The sequence below is a fragment of the Moesziomyces antarcticus genome (assembly GCF_000747765.1).
Source record: "Moesziomyces antarcticus DNA, scaffold: scaffold_v10002, strain JCM 10317, whole genome shotgun sequence".
NCBI classification, from domain to species: Eukaryota; Fungi; Basidiomycota; class Ustilaginomycetes; order Ustilaginales; family Ustilaginaceae; genus Moesziomyces; species Moesziomyces antarcticus.
In genome coordinates, this window is record NW_014639008.1 from 489,025 (window position 1) to 514,719 (window position 25,695).

The 25,695-nt window shown below is 61.0% G+C and overlaps 9 protein-coding genes across 9 annotated transcripts; 2 read left to right on the forward strand and 7 right to left on the reverse strand.

Annotated features, from left to right (window-relative positions):
• Window positions 1-311: 311 nt before the first annotated feature.
• On the reverse strand, window positions 312-1,055 carry PAN0_002d1081 (uncharacterized protein; the record flags this gene model as incomplete). The annotated part of the gene is made up of 3 exons (XM_014803248.1): window positions 312-420; window positions 500-672; window positions 765-1,055. The coding sequence occupies 3 exons, from the start codon at window positions 1,053-1,055 to the stop codon at window positions 312-314; spliced, it is 573 nt and encodes a 190-aa protein (XP_014658734.1).
• A 1,554-nt stretch (window positions 1,056-2,609) lies between these two features.
• On the reverse strand, window positions 2,610-6,959 carry PAN0_002d1082 (uncharacterized protein; the record flags this gene model as incomplete). The annotated part of the gene is made up of 1 exon (XM_014803249.1): window positions 2,610-6,959. One exon carries the CDS (start codon window positions 6,957-6,959, stop codon window positions 2,610-2,612), a length of 4,350 nt encoding a protein of 1,449 aa, XP_014658735.1.
• Window positions 6,960-8,674: 1,715 nt separating this feature from the next.
• On the reverse strand, window positions 8,675-9,556 carry PAN0_002d1083 (glycosyl transferase; the record flags this gene model as incomplete). The annotated part of the gene is made up of 1 exon (XM_014803250.1): window positions 8,675-9,556. One exon carries the CDS (start codon window positions 9,554-9,556, stop codon window positions 8,675-8,677), a length of 882 nt encoding a protein of 293 aa, XP_014658736.1.
• Window positions 9,557-9,832: 276 nt separating this feature from the next.
• PAN0_002c1084 (mosc domain protein) lies at window positions 9,833-11,029 on the forward strand (the record flags this gene model as incomplete). The annotated part of the gene is made up of 1 exon (XM_014803251.1): window positions 9,833-11,029. The coding sequence occupies one exon, from the start codon at window positions 9,833-9,835 to the stop codon at window positions 11,027-11,029; it is 1,197 nt and encodes a 398-aa protein (XP_014658737.1).
• Window positions 11,030-11,173: 144 nt separating this feature from the next.
• Window positions 11,174-12,511, reverse strand: PAN0_002d1085 (uncharacterized protein; the record flags this gene model as incomplete). The annotated part of the gene is made up of 1 exon (XM_014803252.1): window positions 11,174-12,511. The coding sequence occupies one exon, from the start codon at window positions 12,509-12,511 to the stop codon at window positions 11,174-11,176; it is 1,338 nt and encodes a 445-aa protein (XP_014658738.1).
• Window positions 12,512-13,331: 820 nt separating this feature from the next.
• Window positions 13,332-14,062, reverse strand: PAN0_002d1086 (24 kDa RAS-like protein; the record flags this gene model as incomplete). The annotated part of the gene is made up of 2 exons (XM_014803253.1): window positions 13,332-13,767; window positions 13,851-14,062. The coding sequence occupies 2 exons, from the start codon at window positions 14,060-14,062 to the stop codon at window positions 13,332-13,334; spliced, it is 648 nt and encodes a 215-aa protein (XP_014658739.1).
• Window positions 14,063-18,171: 4,109 nt separating this feature from the next.
• Window positions 18,172-21,024, forward strand: PAN0_002c1087 (nucleoside phosphatase GDA1/CD39; the record flags this gene model as incomplete). Its single annotated transcript, XM_014803254.1, has 1 exon — window positions 18,172-21,024. One exon carries the CDS (start codon window positions 18,172-18,174, stop codon window positions 21,022-21,024), a length of 2,853 nt encoding a protein of 950 aa, XP_014658740.1.
• A 370-nt stretch (window positions 21,025-21,394) lies between these two features.
• Window positions 21,395-22,444, reverse strand: PAN0_002d1088 (translation machinery-associated protein 46; the record flags this gene model as incomplete). The annotated part of the gene is made up of 1 exon (XM_014803255.1): window positions 21,395-22,444. One exon carries the CDS (start codon window positions 22,442-22,444, stop codon window positions 21,395-21,397), a length of 1,050 nt encoding a protein of 349 aa, XP_014658741.1.
• A 263-nt stretch (window positions 22,445-22,707) lies between these two features.
• PAN0_002d1089 (phospholipase D/nuclease) lies at window positions 22,708-25,445 on the reverse strand (the record flags this gene model as incomplete). Its single annotated transcript, XM_014803256.1, has 4 exons — window positions 22,708-22,761; window positions 23,261-23,381; window positions 23,469-23,780; window positions 23,863-25,445. The coding sequence occupies 4 exons, from the start codon at window positions 25,443-25,445 to the stop codon at window positions 22,708-22,710; spliced, it is 2,070 nt and encodes a 689-aa protein (XP_014658742.1).
• Between the last annotated feature and the right edge of the window lie 250 nt (window positions 25,446-25,695).

Below are 25,695 nucleotides of genomic sequence, written 5' to 3' on the forward strand. Positions count from 1 at the left end.
TTCACCACACTGGGCCTAACACTTCTAAATGTCGCGACTGTGACATCAGACTCCGGCGGCGCTCGCCTATCTAAGTGCGCATCCTCGCGACTCGACCATCACCTTGAGTATCTACGAGGCTGACGAAACGCAGGGTGCACCAGGGTTCTGCCCCACACACACATTCAACTGATGCGAATCTGTGCTTGATTTGCGCTGAGGCAATGATTATCTGGAGATACGAGGTACAAATACAGAGCGAGCCCGGGCTGGCGGGACTCGGTGCGGGACGATGCAGTACGATGGGATACGGGTCTAGACTAGCGAAGTGTTTAGCAGCCGGCGAGGTCCTTGGCGTCGCGAATGCGAGCGGAGACGTTGGCCCAGTTAGGCTCCTTGGCAGCCGGTGCCGGGGCAGAAGCGTCAAGAATGACTTGCATTCTATTCACGAAAAAGAGAGGGGAGGGTGGTCAGTATCGCGTTCTCGTGAGTCTTGGCCGAGCATTCGTTGACGACGTACCTGTTCTTGGAGCACAGACGGCCGTCCTGGCGGCGGAGGGTGGTGGAGGCCATGACGGCGGAGGCGGCCGAGGTGCGCAGACCAGCGGTCTTGGTGGTGGTGCCAACTGCGAGGGCGGGCTGGCGGCCGAGGGCGGCAGAGAGACGGACGGCGGAGGCGATCATGTTGGCGTTCTTTGGAGGAGTAGATAGGGTAGCGTAAGAGCAGGTTTTGGGGAGACAAAAACGAAAGCTCACATGGAGCCCGGTGCGTATATATCTCTTACAGACAAGGCGTGCCAGCTCAGTCGACGGATGTGCTTGTCCATCGAGTCTGTACAAAGTCCTCTGCTGATGTACAGCAGCTTGAAGGCATCGGGTAGGGTTAAGACGCTGACACTCGACTTCATCTGCGCGAGCACGCCTGCGGAAAGCGCTGATGTGCTGCACCAGCACACTCTTTCATCTCGAGAAGCTGATGCACCCACTCGCCAGGGCGGAGGTGCGTCTGAAAGCTCGCTGCGGTTGAATCTCTCGACGATTAGACGAGGCTGTCGTTCCTCGAGCGATCTCGCCATCTGGCTCGGTTGAGCTCGCAGGCCAAGGGCGTTGGAAGCGGTAACGTCGGGCTGTAGTGCGACGATCCAGCCAAGCCTCTATCAACGCAGGCACACACACACACACGAATTACCACCACACCCTCATTCTGCACGAGGCGCCAGCCGACCTGCAGGCTCCATCTGCGATGACGGCACTGCGCGCCCTCTGCCCAGATGCACTAGCCTCCGCTCACCACGGGGGATTCCGCCCCAAAGGAAATTTTTTGGCATTATTTTCCCGTCCTGGCGGAATATTTTCCAGGCGGCGGCTCTCTCACACTTTCAGAGTCCGGACACCGGATGGCATTGCGTTGGTGCGGCCATCGAGGCTTACGAGCCAGAGACATGACGACGAGCCCTCCCAATGCTTTTTGGTTTTGGCGAACCCTCGATTCCAGCTTCCCGCTCGCTACTGAGCCCTTGAAGCTTTCATACCCCCCCGGAGCAGCTTGGGGTGCAGAGCCAGGCGCTAGCTCGAAAAGTGATGCGTGCCACCATCTACCGACCTTGCGCAAGCGAGCTATCAGTAGCACCTCGGCTTGCGGGACCCGTCGGTGCGCGGCACTTATGCAGCCCCATCCCACCCTGCGCCCTGCGCCCTTGCTCCATGCTCCATGCGGCTAGCCATGTTGTGGTGCATGCTCCTTAGCGCCGCTTGCATTGCATCCACCGCTTGGCACGGCAAAACTGCACGCATCGCTTCGACGCTTGGTGAGGGAGCGTGGATGCATCACAAGCGCCTGGCGTCGACGAGGTGCATGTGCGAGACCTTGGGCAGCACCCTGAAAAATTACAGCTGCAGATGGCGTCGTCCCAAGCCTGCGCACGATGACCTCGACATGCGCTGGCGGGGGCGTGGCGACTTTGACCCGCTTTGGTCCGGCAGCGGGATCCCACCGAGCTCCGCTATCGACGTCAGTAACCGACGCCGGACTCGACCATTGTGCGGTCTTACGCACCTTGCCCACTCCGCTCTCCGGGGCTTGAGATTGCGGAGAAAGAGATGTTCAGCTGGCTTTGCGGGGTCGAGCAACCCCGGATAGCGATTCGTGGCGATTACTGCGCGTGTGCCGTTGCGAAAGCGGGGTAAAAACCATCGCGCGGCACCGTACGCGAGACGAGCTCGGCATCAATCGCGCCTAGCTTGATCCTGTTCGGCTCGCTGATCTTGATCTCTGGAATGCGGACCAGTCTTTCCCGCTCCAAAGAGCTGCCCAACAAGTCGAATCCACTCCCACACTCGAGCTCAGTAGGATGCGCGCAGGATGAGGCGCGACGATGGTCTTGGCGCACCCTGGTCGGCCCGGCACCCTCAGCGTAGCGTGTACCCGCCGGTAGAACCGTCTCCAGATCAGTGTGGACATAACACGAGCTGCATTGCAAAGGTGATTGTTCGTGGGGGACATACATGCGAATCATAAGCAGGGATAGAAGCCAAAGTCGGCGACGAAGTTACATGTCACAACCAAGGATGAAGGGGGAAAGGGGGAAGTCCGGAACAATAATTTACAGTGGTGGCGGCGCCGCTGCTGCTCAGAAGCGCAGGAACTTGGGCCAGTCGAATGATCTGTTGGAGCGGTCTGCGTCCGTGTCGTTGGGCCCGTCGCCCGCGCTGTTCTCTACGTCGGCTGAAGTGTCAGCGGGGTCCTGTCGGCGGAAAGTGGTGTCGAGGTCGGCCCAGTTGTATGATGCGCCTCGTGCGCGTGCATCGGCGCCCGATGGTGAGGCAGCCTGTGACCTTGGCGGTGTAGGGCCTCCAAACGCGCTTGCCTCGGACGCTTGGGCGCGCAGCAGAGCAGCTTGAGCCTCAGCCGCGCGCTGCGAAGCACTCGCCACGCGCGGCGACGGTCGCCAGCTCGCCGACGCTGGCACCGCCGACAGATTCGTGCTGCCGAGCGAGGGCATGGTTTTGTCCGATTCGGAAGCTGCCAGTTCGGCCTGCTCGCCCGAGTTGAGCGATGGCGTCGACAGCGACGGTGCCAACGCGGTCGGTGCAGGAGCGGCAGTACCGGGCTGGAGCGAGCGGATTCGACTACGCTGCGGCAGAGGCTGCGGCTGCAGGAAGCTGCTGTCCGTAACCTCTCCAGGCGAGCTCCTCTCCTGCCGCAAGTCCCTGGCGACGGACCTCGACACCGCCGCCCCGAGCGATGCGCTTGGGTAGTGGCCGCCTTGTTGAGTGTCGGCAACGCGTTCGGCATCGCTGAAGGGATCGGAAGCCTCGCGCACCTCGCGCAGGCTGTCGAGACGGCTGAGTCCGTCGACGCTCGAGCTGCGCGGCCGTTTGCGTCTCTCGAGCGAGCTAGCCCCACCCTGCGTCGCCATGCTGCTTGCCACGTCCGCATCCGCATACCGTGCATCCGTTGCTTCCGTCATCAGGCTCTCCGCATCGCCGCTCGGGCGCGAAGCGTAGTACGTCGCACTGGCCGTGGGCGCCGACGCATCGCGCATGTCGCGCGTGCTCGTCGTGTTGCCTCGACTCAGCATGCCGCTGGGGCTGTAGCTCGCCGCGCCCGTCGAGGCGCCGCTGCCCATGCTCACCTCGCTCATCCCGCCCGACCGCCCGCCGCGGCTGCTGGAGCGGAAGCCAGAGCGCGTCGAAGCGCTGCCCGTGCTGCGCGAGCTCAGCTGCGCTACCGCACTGAGACTGTCGAGCCCGGTGCTGTCGCTCCCCGTGCGCCGGCTCACCGAAGAGTTCGACTGACTCGCCGCATATCCGCCGCCACGACTCGACACGCTCGGATACGACCGCTGCCTCGCCGCCACCGCGCCCAGACCGGCACTCAGCGCTGCAGCTCCCGCCACCTCGCCACTGCCTTTCGCCTGCTCGCCGCTGCTTCCCGAAGCTTCTTTCGACGATAGGTGAGCGACGGGCGAGCTTGTGCTCGTGGCGTGTCCGAGTGCAGACGGGCCGTACACGCTCGCATGCTCGCTCCGCACGTCCGACAGCCCCATGTCGCTCGGCTCGAGCCGCGATGCGCGTCGCTGGTGCTGCAGACGGCTCGAGTCCTCGGATGGACGAGCGTTGTGCTCGTAGCTGTACCTGCCCTCGGCGTCGTTGAGCTCGCCCGACGAGTCCCGGAGCGATCCCGCCTGCGTTCCTCGCGCGGTCGTAGTGCCGGGTATCCAAGCGTACTGACCCATGGTGAGACGGCGCCATCCCGCCGCCACGCCACCCATGATGCCTGTACTGGCAATACCGGCGCCCGCCAATTCGGCTCGACCATCCTCGTCGCCCGGCACGCCACGCTCGCCCAGGTCGCTGTCCTCGGCGTCGGCGTATCGTTGGGCGTCCGAGCTGGGCCGTCCGCCGCTGCGCACGCTCATCGCGCCGCCGAGCGTGTTTCGTGGCGAATCGGGCGGCGTTACAAACCGACCCGGACCTTCCGAGATGGGACTCTGGATCTGCTCCGGCTCGCCCAGGTGCCCCTGCTGAGTCGACTGGTTGTGCAGCGTGTAGTGGGGTAGAGTCTCGCTCGCCCGCTGCTGCGGTTCGTAGACAGGGAGTGGCGAGACGACGTTCCTCGACCCAGTAGATCCGCCGCCGAGCGAGCCCGAATTGGCACCCACCGCATGCAGCGACGAGAGTGGCTGCGACGATCCCGTGCGCTCGCCCGTGCCCGTGCCCGTGCCGCGCTGGCTACCGCTGTCGCTCTTCTCGCCAAACTCGCCGACACTGCGAATGGTGGGCAGGCGTGTGCGCTGGCCCAACGTGGCTGCCGCCAACGCGTCGGATCCACCGAGCTGCTTGTCTTCGCTGTCGATATCTGGCGACGGCTGGTAGTCTGGACCGAGCAGATTCGATCCGGTCGAGATGAAGCGGCTGTATCGCTCGGGGTCCGTGGATCGGAGGTGTCGCAACTCGTCGGCGGACATCTCGCTGGCGTGCGATGCGCGCATGTCAGGTGAGAGCGTCGAGCTGTCGCGATGCCCAGCAGCAAGCGCACCCAGCCCTCCCAGTGCGCCTGCACCGCCGAGTCCGAGCAGCGCGGCGTTAAGCCCTCCGCGAGCAGACGCATTGCTGTCCGCCGTGTCTACCGAGTAGCGCGCGTCGTGGGCGAGAGAGGGTGCGGGCGCCGACGATGGCTCGAGATTGGCGTAGCTCGCCACAGCCTGTGGTGAGCCACGCGGCGCTCGTGGGGGAGGCGGCAAGCTCGCTCCGCTGCCAGATGTGGTGAATCCGCCCGTACTGTTGCTGCTGCTCATCGCTGCTCCGCCCGCCCTCTGCGTTTGGGAGCTGGTCGTGCCACCTGTCGCGTGGCTGCTCGCCTGTCCACCCGACGACGCTCCAGAAAAGGCGCTTGACGCCGGACGTGACATGGACGCGCCTCCGTATGCGCGCGGTGGACTGGCCGTTTCGGGTCCAGATCCGCTGCGATGCCTCCTGTCTGCCTTGAACGCAGCTCCTCCCGCACCGGCCGCTGCACCGAGAAGTGCAGCTGTAGCACCCGAGCCGTGTCGTCCCGCCTCGCGCATCTCTTGTCCCGACCCATACCCACTGCCGGGCGAGTCGTGGAAAGGCATGAGCCCTCGACGTTCCGCCATGCTGCCATCGGCATCTTCATCGCTCAGCGGCTGCTCTTCTTCGAGCTCCACGCGTGGCTTGTTTTTCTTGCCGCGTCCAAAAGCTGCACCCAGCACTCCGGCTCCTGCAGCCGCAAGTGCGGCCATCCCGCCCTTCCTGGCTCCATCGCGCGAAGACGGTGCGGCATTGGCAGTGGTGTAGCTCGGACCGAGGCCTGCGGAAGAGCCTCTCGATCGGCGAGAAGCGATACTGGCGCTGCGATTGGGGCCAAGACGCTTGCCGCCAACAACGAAGAAGCCCGAACCAGCACCACCACTAGTGAGGTGGTCTTCCTCCCAATCGTCACTGCCAATGCTTCCGCGCCGGCCGGCAGCTGCTGCCCCCGCCGCTCCGAGTCCTGCAGCACCCGCGGCGCCTGCAGCAGTGCCAAGCGCGGCGTAATTGCCACGAGCACCACCGCGGACGCTTGCGCCTCGCCCGAAGCCGGAGGCGCCCGTCTTCTCAGCCGTACCAGTTCCACCGGTCGCCGCAGCGAGGACAGTCTGTTGCTGCCGTCGGTGGCGTCGTCGGCGCAAGCAGCACAGAAGAAGAAGCAGAAGCAGAAGAAGCGCAAAGAATGCGCCGAGCACGATGCCAGCGATCTGCCCGCCAGAGAGTCCCTTGGCAGCGCGCACACCCGGATTGGGCGCGCCAGCTGCAGTGGCCGAGGGCTCTCCAGAGGTCGTCCCTGTCGGGCTTCCGGTAGAAGAGGATGCTGTTCCGCTGGAGTTGGTGGCTGGAGGCGTGGTGGCTCCTGGGGTAGATGAAGGATTTTGCGATGTGTTTGTTAATGCTGATGTCGGTGAGGTGCCGGAAGAAGGGGTTGCGCCAGGTGTGGATGATGCGGTGTTGTCTGTCGCTGTCGGCGAAGCTGGAGGTGCCGACTCGGCTGTGAGGGTTCCCTGATCAGTGCTAGCAGCCGTCGCTGTATCGTTCGGATTAGTCGAAGGTGCGGCCGTCTGAGACGCACTTGCACCTGTATTCTGTGTTTCAGTTGCATTGCTCTGGGTCGGAGCTGCACTTGTTGGTGTGGGCAAGATCTGCCCCGGTGTCGTATAGAGCGTACCCAGATCCGGAGCTGGAAAGGGGCCCGTATAGAGAAGTGGAACATTGACGACGGAATAGTCGATCGAGGTGGAAACGCCTTGAACGGTGCTGAGTGTCTGGTAGGGTGCAAAGCCTCCCTGTGGGTCGTAGACGACCTGGGTGATGATCGATGTGTACGGAAAGATGCTGGTGGCGATCGGCGAGTAGGAGAGGTAGGAAGGCAGGGCCTGAGCGGTTGGACCCGGCCCTGGAGCCTGTTGTGGAAGCGTCGCCATGCGCGGGAAGGATTGGAGGTGGCACTGGATGAATGGTCGGTGTCGTCAGCGAGCCTATCGAGACCAGCTCGAAGGCAGTGGTACCTGGCTAGAGCAGGAGGAGTGCCGGGCACAGCCCGCAAGTGACCGCCTCACGACAGCAAAGCCCTGCACGAGAGTGATGTACCGGCGTCATCAGGCGAGTCGCGGATGCGTTAGGTTCGTGCCATGCATGCAGAGGTCGTGTGAGGTCGTGAAGGCGAGCAATTCAGGTTCGTAAAGATAGAGGCGAAAGAAAGTCGAACGTCAGGGTCAGGGTCCGAGACTCGGGATGATGGTGAGGGCGTTGTGTCAAGCCACTTCTGGACGAACGTTGTCCAAGACAGATTGCTTCCAAGCCGAGTAGAAACAAGCTCGCGTGGAACGACGCCAGATTTTGCCTCGGGCGATGCCGAGACGATCTGGGATTGCACCAGGTTCTTGCCTCACCCCGACTTGGAAGGCGACGTTCATCATTCGGTCCAGACCGGCAGGACCTGGCATCGGCAGTACCGCACTTACCTATGCTGAGGGGTTGGGCTGACGTGGACTGGCAAGTCTGATGGGCGGGGCTTAGGTGGGCGGGGCGGATGCGTTCAGCTGTGGCTTGCTACGCCGGCCGGGGCTGATGCGCCGTGCGGCTCTAGCGGGGGCGTCGGCGCTGTCAAACAGATGCTGGGCTGGAAAAGTGGGCGATGTGCCATGCGTCTCGAACCAAGGATACGGGTCAGTGGTCGAGGAGGCTCATCGGATGGTGGAGAGGAGGGATGATAGAAGTTGGTGGAGCGATGAGGAGACGACGAGCAGGCTGCAGACGGCAGGCACCGCAAAGGCTAGAGAGAGCCTTGCAGCGGACATGCATGCAAGCTTCAACGTCTACTCCTTCGCTAACCCACCCCTCCCGAGCGCGGACTCGAATGAAGCGGCCGATTTACTTTCTTCTCCCAGCGAACCGGGCTCAATCAGGCAAGTCACAGACATCGGAAGCATTTTCTCCTCGCGCAAGCCCTACTGCCTCTGCTGCTGGCATCAGACCGTCAGCTGAAGCTCGGACTTTGTCGTCAAAGTGACTAGCTTCCCAAGGCAGCAAGTGTAATGGACTATACAAGTCAAGATCAAGGTTCGAAAAAGTCAATGTCAAAGAGACCCGACTCACAGCCGAACGTCGGACAGGAGTGAAGGATGGCAAGGGGGAGAGAAGCAGAACGACACTGAAACTCGTTGGGCGCTGACAGCAGCGGACAGGTGCCGGTCGGGGCTGATGCGACCCTGTCAAGACTCGCGAGAGGTGGAGACAGGGGCTCGAGCGATGTCATGGGAAGAACAACACTTGCGGCCGTTGGCAAACTGCCGGGGAAGGACAAGCTTTGGGCAAGGTAGACTCTCGCTGAACGCGGCGGGGATGCACGAGGCTCCTATCCTGCATATTCGGCCCAAAAGGCTGTTCAGGGGCCGTCCAATAGCGGTGCGCAGTCTGACGTGTGTTTTTCCAGCCCGGCTTTCCTTCCCTGTCCAACCAACACTCTGACGCGTCTCGCCTCGACTCTCTGCATCGAGCCCCTGAGGCAAGACCGAGCGACAGGAGTACTACGGTAGGGCATCGAACCTCAGCGGCCGTGCCAGGCACAAGTCCCCGCGATTCGCATCGAATCATGCAAACGCGTGTATGGCAAAGGATCAGAGCATGCGTGCCTGACTTAGAGCAGCAGGACTTCATCGACGAGGCTGGTGAATCGGGCCGGATCGAAATCGGGAAACGGCGCATGCGTAGCTTCGCGCGCTCGTGCCACATCCTTGACCAACGAGTCTTCCGAACCGACGGTCAGGAAGCCGTCGTTTCCGAGCGCTTCGGCAAGCTCGACCTGGTGATTGTCCATGAGCGAGGTGTTGGGCACCACGACGAGCGCAGGTGGGTGCGGCCGCACCCGCAGCGTGTCCAAGATCGTTCCCGAGCCTGCGTGGCTGATCACCACATCCGCTGACTCGATGTACGACTTGAGGTCCGGAGAGAAGGCGAACAGCTGCAGCTCCACACCACAGTCGAGCTCCGCTTCCACTGTGATGTTTTGCTGCTGTGATGCCGTCGTCGCCGCGCTACTCGTCCCGGCAACAGCCTTGGCCTCTTGGACGATGCTGTCGAACATTCGATCGACGGTGCCACGCGGGTCGTCTTGACGCATGGGATTGGCGGCCGTCCGAATGCGCATCCCCGGAAGCGTTCCTGTTCGGCCTGGATCAAGACCGGGGATGTTGGCGCCGCTCTGGTACACCCGCCGGCCGTTGACGATGCGAAGCCCGGGCTCGGGCACGATCTCGCTGCCTGCATCCACCGAAGCCGCGTCCATCGCAGTCAGGACATCGCTGATGGGAGAGGTTCCATATTGGACCACGAGCTTGATCCAGTGCTTGGAGTTCTGACCTGGAGCTGGTGGAAAGGTCCGTGCGAGTGCGCGAAGGAAGCGTTGCGACACGACGGCGCGCACCAACGAGTCGAATCGTGTGGTGCCGACCGTGACAAAGATGGTGAGCTGGCCATCCTTGGCGGATGACGCCGACGCTGAGACGTCCGCCGCGGTCATGGCCAGCGTGAGAAGCTCATCGACGCGATCGTGAGTGGCGAGCAAAGTGTGGTTGGGATGGTGACAGTTGCGGCTCTGCGGTGCGAAAAAGGCACAATTTCTCCACACGGCCCGCAAAGCATCGGCAGCAGAATGACGCCGCACGGACACCACGGAGATCCCGACAAGACGGACGGACCCTGACTCGGCGAGGTGGGCTGAGTCTTTTCTGTCCTCCACTTGGCCACTCGGTCATCTTTCTGACGTCCACCATCTCGCTATACAGCCATCGCCACCATGGAAGCCATCTCTCGCGCCGGCAAGGCGTTCCTCTCCTCGACCAGCGACATGCTCCAGAACGCGCTCGTCTCGTCCAACGCCGCCGCCTCCAACGCGCACGCCGATTCGCTCACCAAGGACCTCGTCGTCCAGCAGATCCTCATCCACCCCATCAAGTCGTGCCGCGGCACCTCGGTCCAAGAAGCGCCCTTCGACCACCAGGGTCTCCAGTATGATCGCACCTGGCTCATCATCGACGCCGATTCCAAGAAGTTCTACACCGCTCGCGAGCTGCCCAAGATGGTGCTCATCCACCCCGAGATCCAGTCCGACTCCAACACGCTCGCCATCCACATCCCGCAGTCCGAGACCGGCACGCCCGCAACCACCGTCAAGGTGCCGCTGCAGCCGACGCAGCAGGAGGTCGCCGATTGCGAGGTAGTCGAGGGCATCTTCATCTGGGGCGCCTACGTGGACGGGTACGCCGTGTCCAAGCAAGCCGACGACAAGCTCTCGGCGTACTTTGGCAAGGCGGTGCGGCTGGTGCGCAAGGGGCCCTCGCCGCGCGAGAGCGGACCCACGGATCCCGACGGCAACGTCGAGTGGAAGGACGCCGTGCTGCGATACCAGGACTTCTACCCGTGCCTCGTCGCGTCTGCCGAAAGCCTGCGTGATGTGCAGCGCACGCTCACCGCCTCGGTCTACCCCTCGATGCAAGACGGCGACGAGGCGGCCAAGGCGTACAAGGTTCCTCCGTCGGTCAACCGCGAATACTGGACTCCCGAAGAGCTCTCTTCGCTCCCCATCACGCGCTTCAGGCCCAACATCATTGTCGACGATGCGCCCGGTGCCGAGTCCAAGCTCTCGCCGTGGGAAGAAGATGGCTGGACTGCAGCTGAGCTGTTTGACGCCAAGGCGGAAGCGCCGCTGGGTGGCGAGGCGGAACACAAGGGCAGGGCGGGTATCTATATGCTCGCCAAGTGCGCGCGCTGCATGGTGCCCAACATTGACCCGGAGACGGGCGTGCGCGACAACTACCTGCCGTATAGAGTGCTGCAGGAATTCCGACAGGTGGATCCGGTGGCGGCCAAGAAGGGCAAGCCGTGCTTTGGCATGCTGAGTGTGCCGCGCGAAGAGCACGGCGTGGTGCGTGTGGGCGACCGCTTCAGAGTCACAAAGACCACCGACCCGCAAACTCGGCCCTCGCCTGCCTAGAACACTGTGCTTCTTAATCTCATCACGCTCCGCACCGCAGACTGGCTCGAAAGTTGATCCTTGCCTTTGAACTTGAGAGTGTCGAGAGGGGTATTGGGGGTGACAGCATACAGTACAGGGCGGGTGCAGAGGGAAAGCTTTACTTTAGTGGCGGGATCGTTCTTCGCGCGCGCGGATCTTCAACCTGGCCTCGTCGGTAAGCAGAGCCTTTCGGGTCTTTTCGTACCACTTGAACAGCATGTTTCTGTCGAAGCGCAGGGCCTCGAGCCACTCTTGCGGCACCATGGTGCTGTTGAGCAGCTCGCTGTCGCGGTCATCGTCGATCTTGGGCACGTACACAATGTCGTCGCGCATGTGCGCCTTGCCGCCCGCCGACGGCGTCACCTTGGACGACGACTCTTCCAGATCCATCAGCACCGAGTAGTAGTCCTCCTGCGCAAAGATCGCCTTGAAGCGTCGGAAGGGTTGCGCCGCATCGATGCGCTCCACGCCCGTCACCACCAGTCCCGTCAGATCCTCGTACAGCTTTCGAACCGCCTTTTCGTCCTCCATGGCTGCCAGCGATGCCGAGGCTGCCGACGGCTCCGCAGCCACCTTGGCCGTGCTAGTAGAGGAAGAGGCAGGGGCGGTGGTGGCGGCGGCAAGCAGCGCTTTGGATTGGGCGATTTCGTGTTCGAGCTGCAGCTTGTACGTGCGCACATCCTCTTCGAGCCGCTTCTGCATGCGCGTCGCTTCGGCCATCTCTTTGCGGTGTTGCTTCTCGAGCTCCTCCAGCCGGTGGTCGGGCGTTTCGGGCTGGACGCTCTCGCGCAGCGTGGCATTGAGCATGCTCATGCTCCTGTCCGAGCTCACCGCCGCACCGCCCTCGGCCTCGCGCGCGCGCTTCTCGGCGGCCTCCACCTTGACCTTGAGCGAGTTGATGAGGTCCTTGTCGTGGCGGTAGCGTGCTTCGGCCACCTTGCGGAACTCGTCGAGCGCGTGCTCGGCGTCCGTGTTGCGCAGCTTGCGCAGCTCGTCGTACTGCGCCTGGATGTCGTCGCGCTCGGAACGCAGGTGCTCGACGCGGTCCTCGAGCGTCTGATCGCGCTTCGCCTCGAGCTTGCTGAGCTTCTTTTCGACCCATGCATCGTAGGCACGCCTCTCCATCAGCAGCTCGTCGGACAACACTCCTGCACTGGCCCGCTCGGGCTCTTCTTCCGAAACCGCGTCGTAGGCTTCTTCGTTGCGGCGTGTGCTCGCCTGACGCTGCGCAGTGGATGAGGCGCTCTTCTTGGCGGGACGCACGTGGGCGTAGGCAGCCTCATCTTCATCGGCTGCGCGCTTCGACTTGGGTGCCGACTTGCTCGACGAAGACGACTTTTTCACCTTGCGGTAGCTGTCGTCCTCCGAATACGCCTCTTCGTCCGAGGCGGCGCGCGCGCGGTTGGCATGGCGCGACGACGCCGACGAAGACGACAGCCCAAATGCTCGTGAAGAAGGCATGTTGTCCGTGCGGGAGCTGGATCCTCGATGTACAAGCTGGGGAGAATAGATGTCGGGTCGATGCGTTGCCTTGGTCGGGGAAAGATCAATGATGGTGAGGATCGTGATAGCAACACCACGTCTTGCAGACGTGCCCAGCCCCACTTTCTTACGCAGCTCAGCTCAGAGGTGCTGCTGCACTTCAGCCCGACTTGCCTCGACCGAAAGTGTTTGTTTTCCCAACCAACACGAACCCGTCAAGTTTACGTCGCGTCGAGCTTGCCTTGGGCCAAAATTATGTCGAAACTTGCTAGATCGCGGCGCTGCCAACAGCTGTTTTCGCGGCTTCAGCGCGTCACGTGACCATGTTGTTACCTCGAACCTGACCCCGCACCTGCTTCGTCCATACAAACGCAACGCAGCATCGAGGGCATGGCGAGGAACAGGCGATGGCAGCGCGAGTGACGCTCTGCCTCGGCACCACAGAAGGAACAGCCGCAGGACGTTTGAGAAATGGATATCATTGACAGCCAGAAGGGCGTCAGTTTTGGACAGAACATGCAAGTTCGGCTGCAAAGATCGGGAACATCACCGAGAGCGGGGCGGTAAGGAAAAAGGAAAAGGACAAGCTGAGCAAGTGGTTCAAAAGCGGTGACGGCGAGTGAGCCTCACGACGCACTTGCTCGGTGGAGCACATGCTGTTCGTGAGGCCAGACAGGGTGGCAAGGCAAAGCAGGAGGGGCTAGGGAAAAAGAGTGTTGGTGAGGCTCTCGCTCGGATGATGCAGGAGACGTCTATGATAAGAGAAAGAAGCGAGGACCAGGATGCGATGGAGCGCTGTCTAGAGCACCACGCAGCCCTTGCAGCACCCGGCGTCGTGCGAGCCCTCTTCGGTCTGGAAACGCTCCATGCCACCGGCGCCGCTTGTGGCGCCTGCCGCGCCGGGACGCCCCATGGTCTGCTCCTTGTTATATCTGCGGATCTCGCGCACGAGGTTGCTGAACGCCTCGTCGACGTTGATGCGCTGCTTGGCCGAGGTCTCGATGAAGCGGCATCCAAAGTGTTTTGCGAGCTCGCGACCCTCGTGGCTGCCCACCTGCCTCTCGTATTCCAAGTCGCACTTGTTGGCCACCACAATCACGGGGAACGAGTCCTTGTCCTTGACTCGCAGAATCTGCTGGTGGAACGTCGAGATCTCGTCAAACGAGTTGCGCGATGTGATGCTGTAGACTAGCAAGAAGCCCTCGCCTGTTCGCATGTATTGCTCGCGCATCGCACTGCGTCAAAGATTGAATGGGTGGAATGAAATGAAGTCAGCCATCGAATGACGGCGCCGACGGTCCGTAGCGCTCCAACTTACCTGTACTCCTCCTGACCGGCGGTATCCAAGACGTCGAGCAGGGCGACCTCCTCGTCAATGACGCATTGCTTTCGGTACGAGTCCTCGATGGTCGGGTCGTATTCGTCGACAAAGTGGCTCTGGATGAACTGGATCGTCAATGCCGACTTTCCGACACCACCACCGCCCACGACGACGAGCTTGTACTCTCGCAAGAATTGAGCTTTGGACATGATGTTCTATGATTTGCTGCTGTAAGATGTTGTGTTTGGTCGAAGGATGCGACGTTTGCCGAGATCGGTTGATTGTCGTCGAGATGCAGATGTGGCGGATTGGCAGAGCGAAGCTGCTGCTGATTCGTATGTACGAGAAGGAAGAGTCCGGATGCGTGATGCCGTTCGGTAAGCGGTACGAACGGATGCTATGGATTGCGCGATACTGCAGCCTTTTCCCAGTGTGTCGGTCGAGTCGGATCAGTCGACGATGCTGGCGATGGGTGTGATGCGGTCGGCAGTAAGAATGCAAGGTGAGACGGGGGGATGCTGGATGCTGAAGTCGGTGGTCAACAAGGGCGGATGGACGGGTGAAAGGGTGGTGTAGGTAGGATCGACGACAGGGTCTATGGGAAGGGTAGGGAGTGAGACCGCGGTCGAGGTGGGAGACAAGACAGCTGGATGCAGTGTGCGCAACAGTGCAAGCCGAATGGGCAGCGCCAGGTTCCGGTCTGCTTGCCTGCTTGCCTTGCCTTGCTTGCCTGCGTGTGGGTTTGAGTGTGTGTGTGTGTGTGTGTGTGTGTGGCGGGTTCGCGTGCGCGTGCGGGTTCGAGGCGTGAGGCCGAGGCTGCAGAGAGCGGATTTAGCGTGGGTGTGCGTGTGCGTGTGCGTGTGCGTGTGGGTTTGGATGGCTGGGCAGGTGCGGAGAGCAGCTGACAGAAAGGGCGCCCAAAGCCAGCCATCCGTCGACTCTGCCTCGTTCGGCTTCGCCGTTGCGGTGCTGGTACTTGCAAGGCCGACTGCAGCGCGCAGCGTGTTGCGCCTGAAATGCAGTTGGCCTGCTTCGGTTACAAAATCTCGGGCGAAATTTGATTGAATCCAAGCTCGTTACGCGTTGGCTGAGAGAGAAAGAGAGAGCGCCAGAGCCCCGAAAATTAGGGTCGCGCGCTCTGGGCGGTCGACATGCACGTCGCCACCCCTGAACAAGCAGCCGTGCATGCTCTGCCCATCTCGCCCTCTGCCACCGGGAGCATCTGCCTATTTTAGCTGCTCGAGCCGATGCTGCGGATCAGGCTTTTTCTTGCAAGATGCATGGACTGCAGATCTATCCTTCTGGTCCAGGCAAGAGGTCGCGGGTGGTGAGGCTGGTAGCAAGGGGGAGCGGATGGACGCCTGGGGCCGGTCGAAGGAAAGGGGGGCTGCGAGGTGCTCACAGTTGCAGAGACACAGTCCACTTCACAGGCTTTTGTCCGGAAGCCAGCACATCACTGCTCCACGACGCTGAAGCAGCGAGCAGGACTGGGCGAGTCATGGCAACACCAGCTCCAAAGCCACAGTGCATACGAGACGAGTCAAGAGCGATGACAAGAGGAGCAGCCTCAGCGTCCAAGCCGTGGATCTCGCATCGGGTGGATCGAAAGGACACAGGAAGGAATCGGGGCCATACGTTTACATCCCGATCCGGTCCATCGTCTACGATTTTCCGATGAGAATTCGTTGGATGGCACGACGTCATAGGTCGGAGCCTTTTCCAAGATACGAGCCTGGAGATGCGGAGATCCTCCGTTGTGCCGCGTGGAGCACGAGGTGCAGCCGTCGTTGAGCTTCCAATGAGTCGGAGTCGATCCAACTTCTTTGCTCGGCGAGCTCGGTGAGTCTACTCGAGTGTTGGGATGCATCGACCGTCGCAGCTGCAGCATCGGAAAGGCGAAAGCGGCGTGAAAATCTGCGTTGGTCGCACGTGCTACAGAGCTCGTTTCGGCACAATGACATGCGTACGCCATGCTCCACGCATCCAGATTGAAAGATCGCCGAATCCATCGCCCAGATGGGCATTGGGCATCGGCGAGCTGGGTTTTTATTTTGCGCAGAGATCTGCCCTTGGCATTCGATCTTTGTCCAGGAACACGGGGAGCGTGGTGCCCCGTGTTAGCAATCGGCAGATGCCGGGCGTGCGAATGGAAGAGATGCCGCGAGGCAAGACAAGCTTGGTTGCCGAGCTCGCGAAGTTGGGCAAAGTACGACCCGACCGTGCAGGCATGTTCGGAGGTACAAACGCCGCACCTAGTGACGTGTCGTTGTCACACATCGAGCCCGCTTGCGATGGCCATCTGGGGCTCCTTGTCGGGCGTCGGAGCATTCATCGAACCTACAGTACTGACGTACGTCTAACGATTTGTGTCAATGGCCGCACTGCAATTTGCAATTGGAGTGGGCAGGGGCCATGCAGAGCACATGTCATACCGCGAGCCGATGCTGATCCATCGTAGCTCCGGTTGATCCCACATGGCCATCCGATAGCAACGCAAAGCAATAGCAGCGCGACGGGCTTGGTGGGATGCGGGGCCACTTCCGTCATCGTCGCAACCACCTGCTCCTACATGACCTCAAGGATCGGAAAGAACGCCGCACGACGATCAGGCGGATCGGAACACCCGCCTCCGTTGGCGAGCATCCGGACGACGATGAGACTGTTGCCCCGGCGCGGTAGCGACAGCAGTCTCGCTCGTGCAGTACAGTATCTGGACAGGTGCACTTTACCCCGCTCGAGAAAAAAGTGAGGGGATCTCCACAAAGCCACCTCCAGCAGGACAGCATCCACGACTGCACCTCGGCGAGATTGCAGTGCGGATGCCGCGGGATGATTCCAGGGTCAGGCCCGCCGCGAGCACGCCAACCGGGAAAAGAAGAGAGGTAAACAAGCTCTACGTGCAGGCGGGTGCCGATGGCTGCAACGCCGTCGCAGACGCGGACGCGGTCGCGGCGGCTCGCTCCCCCGTGTTGCTGGATGCGAAGTTGGCACTCGATCCACGGATTTTTCGCACGCGAGGGATGGGCTGTGCAGGCGATTGATTCACCTCCTGCGCTAGCGAGACCCCAAGGCGTGCGCGTCGCCCGTTCTGGCGGCACACATGGCAAAAACATCCCTCGAGGACGAAAAAAGAAATCAGAGGGCGAGCCCTTCCCTCCCACCGATTTTTCGAAATTCTGAGATACGGTTGTATCAGGCGTATGGCCAGTGTCGGAGACAGCCGACGCCGGTCGAGCTGCACCTCGCTCGGTCGGTCCGAATTCATGGCATCGATTCGTGGAACGATCCCCCCCTTCCTTAAATTACTTTTCTACTGTGCTGCTGCTGCGTGCTTCGGACACCCGCCGTCGGTTGGCATGGGACCTGGGGTGGAGACACGGCGCTTTTTCGATTTGAAACCGCCGTGGCCAAGCACACTCAGCAGCCAGCCCCTCCCCCCACGTTCAATCACTCCACCGGACTGTACCGCTCACCCAAACCCGGAGCGGCCTCGGCGAATTGGACACACTTGCTCCTGTGCCGTGCTTTCCCCTCGTGCATGCTCGCCGAATGGCCTGCCTGAGGCACATCCTCCCCCCTTTCCCCCTCTTCCTCACCAAATGAGCTTGCGTGCATGAGAGTGTGGGTGTCAAGCAAGGCTGCCTGTGGGGGAGAAGGGGGGGCCTGACCACTTGTTTTGAAAATGCAATGGCCCTCGGATCTGGATCCCTTGTCTCGAATTTTTTGTGGTTGCTGCGCGAAGAAGCAGGGCCTTGCGCCACCGCGAATCCCCTGCGCCTGTGGCCCGCCTCGTTTGTGGTCCCCGGGCGTGCGCACGCTCCGCACCCGACTCACTTCGGCGTGCGCTGCTGCGAATCTCGCTGGGGCTGCACGCCGCCGCTGCCCTGCTCTCCCACTCGCTCGGCCTTCCCGACGCCCGACCACCAATCCCTCTTCCAACCCTCGCTCGCCTCTCCATCCCCCCCGGCCTTTCCTTCTTACACCCTACAGCATCAGCTTCCTCGTTGCCTGAACCAGCCTAGCTGGCTACGCGCCCTTGCTCAGTCGAAGCAACTGCGAGCATCTCAGGTCGGAACTCGCCCCTTCGCCACCTTCTCTCCCGTCACATCATCAGCATTTGTTCATCTCCATCACCCGCGGACGAGACTGGCACTCCAGCTTACGACCGGAACCCCTCGCGCACGCGCTTCTACCGCCAGAAGGTAGCCGCCATCATTCGCAACCTCACTCTCACATGTTGTGGTGAGCTCGCCTAGTCTCTGACTTATTGCACCCAACACCCCGGCGCTCCTCGCTCGCATTCACTCCAGCATTCGCGATGAGCTACCCAATACAGGGATCCTCATCCCAGCCGTACGGCGCTTACACATTCAACACGCCGGTCAAGCAGCGCCAACGGCAAAAGCTTGCCCAAAGAGCGAACCAGCAGCGGTCACAGCAACGACAGCAACCGCGGTCCGAACAGGTCGCCATCCGCGAGAACGTAGCCGACGCCCTCACGTGGAATGCCGCGGCCAAGGCTGCAAAGCCCAAGCTCAACGAGTCGCCCCTCAAGGGCGCTGCTCCTGGCGCTGCTCAGCTCGACGCACCAGCGTCCTGGCTCGAAGGCCGCAAGTATGCTGTGCTCGTAGACGCCGGCTCGTCCGGCTCACGCATGCAGGTCTACTCGTGGAAAGATCCCAAACTGGAGCGCGCGTTGAGAGCCAGCAAAGGTCTCGACGCCACCGTTCTGCCCAAGGTCGAGAAGGGAACCTGGGAAAACTCGGGCGTAGACTGGAGCATGAAGGTCGAGCCAGGTCTCTCCTCCTATGGCGACCACCCTGCTGATGTAGGCAGCTATCTCAAAGAGCTCCTTGACCATGCCGAGAAGATCGTGCCTCCGTCCGCATGGGCCGAGACCCCGATCTACATCATGGCCACCGCTGGTATGAGGTTACTCCCCGAGAACCAGCGCCAAGCCGTTCTCAGCGAGACCTGTCGCTACATTCGCGAGCACACTTCGTTCAGCATCGATGGCGGCGGATGCAGCGAGCACGTCCAAGTCATCAGCGGCGAAGAGGAAGGCCTGCTCGGCTGGATCTCGGTCAATTACCTCATGGACGGCTTCCACATCCGCGGCAAGCAAGCCTCTCTCGACGGCGAAACCGACGTGGTCGAGGGCAAGTCCACCTTCGGCTTCCTCGACATGGGTGGTGCTAGCACGCAGATCGCCTTCGAGCCCAGCAAGAAGGCGCTTCAAGGCGAGGGCGTCGCCGCCGAAGCCGATCTCACCGCCGTGTCGCTGCGCATGCTCGACGGCACCGAAGTCTCGCACAAGGTCTTCGTCACCACTTTCCTCGGCTACGGCACAAACCAAGCTCGCCAGCGCTACCTCGACCTCCTCCGCCACGACAGCAGTGCTTCACAGGGCAGTCCCAAGGCCCTGCCTGACCCGTGCCTCAACTCGGGTCTGCAGCTTTCCGATGCTGCGGGTACTCACGACCTCGCGCTTTCTGGCACCGGCAACTTCACCGCCTGTCTCGAATCGCTACATCCACTCCTCGACAAGGAGGCCGCGTGCACAAAGCCGCCCTGCTTGTTCCATGGAGTCCACGTGCCCAAGATCGACTTCAGCGTCAACCACTTCATCGGCGTCTCCGAATACTGGTTCAGCTCGCAAGACGTCTTTGGCCTTGGCGGCGTCTACGACTTTGTCGACTTCCAAAAGGCTGCCGTCGACTTTTGCGGAAAGCCCTGGGCCGAACTCAAGCACCATCTCGACGTCGGCGACCTCTTTGGGCCCGAAGTTCAACTCAACCGCCTGCAGACCCAGTGCTTCAAGGCCGCCTGGATGACCACCGTACTTCACGAGGGCATCGGCATTCCGCGCATCGTCGACCACAAGGGAGCTGGCGATGGCACCGACCACGCCGACGAGGCGCAGGGCAAGGGTGAGCAGAAGAACCTTTTCCAGAGCGTCAACGACATCGACGGGTTCTCGGTCAGCTGGACGTTGGGCAAGGCGGTCCTCGAAGCCAGTCGCGACATTCCTCCGGCGCCGGGCTCGCTGCCTTCGCCCTTCGACGAGCTCAACAAGGCCAACTCGAAGCTCGGCAAGTGGGACCCTTTCAGGCCCAAGTGGCCGACCACCGGAGAAGGCTCGGCGTTCCCGCCTGCGCTCGGTGAAGCGAGTCGCCACGTGAGCCCCGTCTACATGATCTCCATGGTAGCCGTCTTCCTGCTGCTGCTGGTGACGTGCGTATGCACGCGCGGTCGTGGGCCGCGAGCCACAAGGCGACGCGCCGCGATCAAGGAGATGCTGCCTCCCCCGTTCGGGACGTTTGGAGGTCTCTGCAGCTCGAAGCGCACCGGCCGCGGCGACTACGTGCTGGCCAACATGGAAGAGGCAGCCGGCGACGCGCAGAAGCGGGGCTTCTGGTCCAAGCTCGGCAAGCGGGCCGATGGCAAGGACTACAGCCCGACCATGGAGGCCGAGTTCGGCTTCAATTCCGAGGGCAGCTCCGAAGAGAGCAGCGGCTCCAGCGGCTCGGCTGGCCGCGGCACGCGTGGATCGACGCGCAAGCACGGCAACACTGGCATTGTCGGTGCGCTTGGCTGGCCTGTGCGCCGCGTGGCGCTCACGCTGTCTTCCACCTTCCCATCGCTGTTCGCGCGGCGCAACACTCGGACCAAGAAGCGCAGCTCCATGCTGCCAAGCAGCCGAGACGAGGGCGCTCGCATCTCGGCCAGAAGAGGCGCAACCACGCCGACGATGGTGCGCATCTCGAGACCAGCATCGCCTACGTTCACCGGCATCACGTCGGGCACGGCGATCTCGCGGCCGGCGTCGCGCACGTCGAGTCGCGCACCCACGCCGGTTCTTGGACACCGACTCACGTCGGCGACGCTTACGACGCGGTCGGGCGTCAACACTCCCGGTGGCACTGGCAGCGGCGGTGCGGCGGGCGCACTCTCGCCCACCGGACCTGGCTCGCCGCTGGGAGAGCGGCATGCAAGGACGGGACTGTTTGCTGCGTCGCTCAGCCGCGCACACTCGGTCACGGACATGGCGTCGATCGAATCGAGTCTGCTCGTCGCACCCACCCGTACGCCATCCAGGCAGGGCTCGCCCGCTCCCCACCTCAGTCCCATGTCGGAGCTTCGGCCCTCCACCAACGCACACGACGCCTAGAGCCTCCGCCCCCTTCTCAACCCCAACGGACAATCTTTCCTGGCATCGGCTTCGTTTCGCTTTCGCTCCTGCGCAATTGCTTGTCCGTCTTTCGCTTTCTCTGTCACTGGTATCTTCTCTCTTATGTCTGTCATGCCCAACTTCGCGTCCAGTTTGACGCCGCAATTGCAACCGCCACACACGTCTTTTGCAACATGCACTTCTTTTCTGCCGATGGCTGTGCAGCCGCAGAGTTTTGGGATGAATGCTGGGTTTGGGGATTGATGCTGAGCTGCATGGGACCGGGGGAGGGAAAGGGTGTTTTACAGAGAGGGCGAGCCGCTGAGAAGGCTTGGGGAAAGGTATGCATTTTGTTTCGGAAAGGCAAAGATCAAACGGCCATGTTCCGGATGCCGTTGGCGGCTGTGTCGGCGTCGTCTTCGTCTTCCGAGATGCCTTGTTGTGCGTCGTCATCCTGTCGCCCTTGTTCCCAGTCCTTGGTGATGTACTGGTTGAGGTCGAACTCTCCATCGTCATCGTCGTCATCGTCATCGACAAACATGTCGGGATTGAGCGAGAACATCTCCCTGCCGGACAAGCCGGCCATCTTGTTGGCAGCTGCCTGAGCCTCCTTCTTCTTCTTGAGCATCTCTTGTTCGGCCGTCTTCTTGTCCATCCTCTCCTTCTTCCACTTGGCGAACGACTCGGCGGTGACGGGCGTGAGGTTGGATCCGAGCTTGTGGCGTTCCGTCTCGAGGAAGTCCTCGAGCGAGATCTCGTTGGCCTTTTCGAGCGCCTCGAGCTCCTTCTTTTGCGACTTGAGCACGAACCCTGGTGGCAGACGATGACGGTACATGCACTTTTCACCTCCGTTGGGACACTCCCAGAACCAGCCATACTTGCCATCCTCGACGGCTTGCAGGAAGAACTTGCACACCTTGTCCGTCGTCGCGCGTGGGTTGCCGTGCTTGGACATGATGACGTCGTTGAGCTTGGCATCGTCCCACTTGTCCATGGTGTCGTTCTTCTTGTCCTCATTCTCGTCGCGCATGTCGACGTACAGATCCTTCTTCTCCGTCTTGCGTCCGGCATCGTTGCTGTGGCCGTACTTGCACTTGGTGCCCTTGTCGCACCGCCCAGCCTTCCAAAAGGCACACGTGACCGTCTTGGGGTCCACTCCGAACGGCACCTTGGGCTGCACTATCGCAAAGAGCGGATCCGCCGCAAGCTCCTTGGCCGCCTTGGCCGCCGCCTTCTTGTCGTCTTCCTTCTTCTTCTCCTTGGCAAGCTGCTCTTTGGTTTTGCCCGCCATCTTTTGCTGCTGCTGGATCTGCGCCACCGCCTTCTGCGCCTTGCCTCCCTTCTTGTTCTTCATACCGAACGTCTTGTCCACCGCCGTCTTGCTACCTCCCCCTCCCTTGTCCTTTCCTTTCGGCGGCATGTTCGGCTATGCTGTGTTATCGAGCTTCCAAATGAAGTTTGTTTCGGAATATGTCGAAGTCAGGCCAGAAGCGAGCAGCGACCTTTGCAAAGTTGTCCCGTTCGAACGTGGGCTGGAAAGAGTTTTGGAGTACGCAGCTAGAAGTCGGTACTTGATACGGCTGTTGCGCGAAGAAGTGACCAAGCTTGCGCTGGATGATTCGTATAGTTGCGCCTTAGATTCAAGCAGCGTTGGCTGATGCTGCCTGCTCGTCGATGTCGGTGTTAGGGAAACGTAGGAGTGCCGAGGGCGTTGATGATGGCGAGAAGGAACGGCTTCTGAAGGAAAGCATGGAAGACGGAGGAAAGCGTTCAAAATTCCCCAAAGTCGTGTGCCTCAGCGATTTGGAGCTTGTAATCAGCTTGTATTCGAGCGGCCCTCCTGCCTGCTGCTCCACTTCAAAATTTTGCTATTCAAGCCTGCCTCATCGGGGCAACACCCCGATCTTGTGTCTTCGTCATCCTGCATCTCGCGTCGCCGGACGCCCTCTTGCCGGGATGCCAACCTCAACGTCTTCTAAATTACACATCCAGCTTCTCCTTGCTTCCTTGCTTTGAGATGGTCGAAACGACGAAACAGGCTGTGCAATTCATGATGGCATAGGTGCAGCTCATTGATGCGACTCTGGTTCAAAGTTGAGCCAGTGCGGTGGCGTTGTTCTGTACAGAGGCGGCAAGCGGGTGCGGGTGCGGGCGGGGGTGGGAGAACGAAGATGAAAAGCATGAGCAAAGGCAGAATAACGGATAACGCAGCAACCTCAGAATGGGCTGTACTCACCCAAGGCGTGTCTGACGAGCTGTACTGCTGGAGCGGTCGATGGTAGACGATGGCACGGAGCGACTCTGCTTCCACACCAAAGCGCTCCACCTCCGAAGCGTAGATAGGCAACACTACGCCCCTGTTCAATGCATGCAACGTCGTGTTGAGAACAGGTCAAAGTCAGCAATCGCTTGGCGGGCCCATCGAAAGGAATGATAGAACTCACAGCTCCCAGTTGAGCGTGCTCATGGTCGGCTTCGCTGCGGTCCCGCTGATATTGCCGTGGGCAGCACGTGTGAAGTTGGAGCTGCCCATGTATGTCCATCCGATAGGCCGCTCGTCGTCCGTTGGCGACCAGCTCGTATTCTCGGGGATGTCAACGAGCGCATGCGTACCCCTGGTGAGCTGTGCCTCTGAAGCGTCGTGAAAGGCTTTGTTGACCAGACCTGCCCCTTCCGGGGTGAGCGCCAGGATCGACTTGGCATGGATCATGACGTCGCCTCTGCGGCTCTGCGGGCTAAAGTACAGCTTCTTGATACTGTCGACACAAACAAGAGACGTAGAAGCTCGAGTTGGAATGAGCTCACCTACCTCCGAGATCGAGCGCAGAAGGTACTTACGGTGATGCTGCAAACGTTTCTGCCTTGCCGAAAAAGCTCATTGCTCCGAGGGGCCCTTCGACCGTTGTTTCCTCGACGTACCTCTGACTTGGAAAGCAGATTTTGATAGGTGGCAGTGATCCCGACTTGCTGCCGGCTGCTTTGAAGTATTCTGGGTGCGGGTCGTTTGTCTTGCCCTTGAAGGGAAGCAGGCTGCGTGGATTTACACCAGACGCGAGCAGATGAAAGTGCTCAATCCACTTGATGTCGTGGTTTGCCAGTGACGAGCCCTGGCATTCTAGCTGCAATGTTCCTGGCCGCTTGACCTGCATGCCGAGGTCTCGAACGACCTTGCCGAGCCTGCCGAGCCCCTGTGTCTCCATGCGGTCCCATTCGGCGAGGTTCGATGCTTCAGGCCAGCTGGCGACGATTCGAGCGCGTGTCGCCTGCGAGAAGTCGTGACGGTCAAGAGCAGCATAGACCGGATGCGAGCTTGGCATACCGAGCGAGCGCAAGATACGCACAAATTGTGCTTTGAAGTCGTTGGTACGGCCCAGGCTCGAGCCCTGAGCAGGTGTGGCTGCCTTTGCGGTGTCTGTGATGGGCGGAAAGTCCTGGATGTATGCGGTGTTCTCGATCCTTTCCCAGTCGATTCCGTTCAGGTTGCCCGACAGAACCGCAACACGGAGAAAGTCTGGGTGGACCAGGATCAGGAACTTCATGTGCTGCGTGAGCCATCCTCCCTTCGGCTTGCTTGGGACGCAGATCTGCCATCCTGGACACCGAGCAAAATCGCCAAAGATCTCGCTGCGATGCAAACCTGGCCGCGCTACCGAGGGATCGGTGCGGTAGTCCTCCTTCGGCGGTGGTAGGATCAGAGTGACGGGAAGGCCCTTCGGGAAGAGAGAGTAGAGCCAGTCCATGCGAAGATCGTAGGTCGCGAGTACAGCCAGCTGTAAGCCGTTGCGGCTGGATGCGGTTGCCGGAAGCAACATCTGCGAGATTGTGACGCCCGAGGCGGCTGTGTCGGCGTATGCGTTGAATCCATGCTTGATGGTCCCTGTCCAAAAGCGATTGTGAGGCTCGATTGGGTCTGTGGCGCGAGAAAATTTCGAGCCAGAGCTACTTGGGATGGCAGGAGTAGTTCGGATGCCCGTCGGCTGCGGAGTGGGTTGCGCTTCATTCCTTGCTCTGCCTTTCTCTGACAAGAGCGCTGGTCTCGCTCGACTGTCTGCTCGTGTTCCATCTGGCTTTAAGCGCTTGGCGCTTGTCTCGACCTCTTCCTCATCGCTGGAAGTGCTCGGTAAATTCTGCTGCTGCTTCCTCTTGCGTGCGCGTTCCTTACGCTCTAGCTCGAGCTGACGACGATCTGGAAGTAGGCTCAGCAGACCAGTCGCCGAAGTCGCGGCGCTGGTGGAAGGTCCGTTTTGCGACAGCGCCTCATGCGACGTTGAGGCGGTAGGTTCTTCGGCTTTGGGTGGCTGACTTGCAAGTTGCGGAGCAGGCGGTTTCGATCGCGACGTCTCTTGCACCTTCGGTCGCTCGGACTCGCTAAGCGTATCCGAGTCGGAGTCTGATATGACGATGGGCTTCTCACGGGTCATGATCGACTTTTGCGGGAAGACGGTGGTGGACGAAGAAGAGAAGGTTAGACGTATGAAGTTGCGGGATCGAGGCCACCGCTTCCGCACAAAGCATTCTTAAGCCAGGGTCCCGACTGCGCCTCCACACCGCGAAATCACAGAGTCCACACTTGGACCCTGCTCCACCTTTGTCGCCGGACAAAATGCCGGTCCACCAACCCTCTCGACTTTTTTGCCATTTCTTCTCAACTTGATCATTCCCGTATGACGC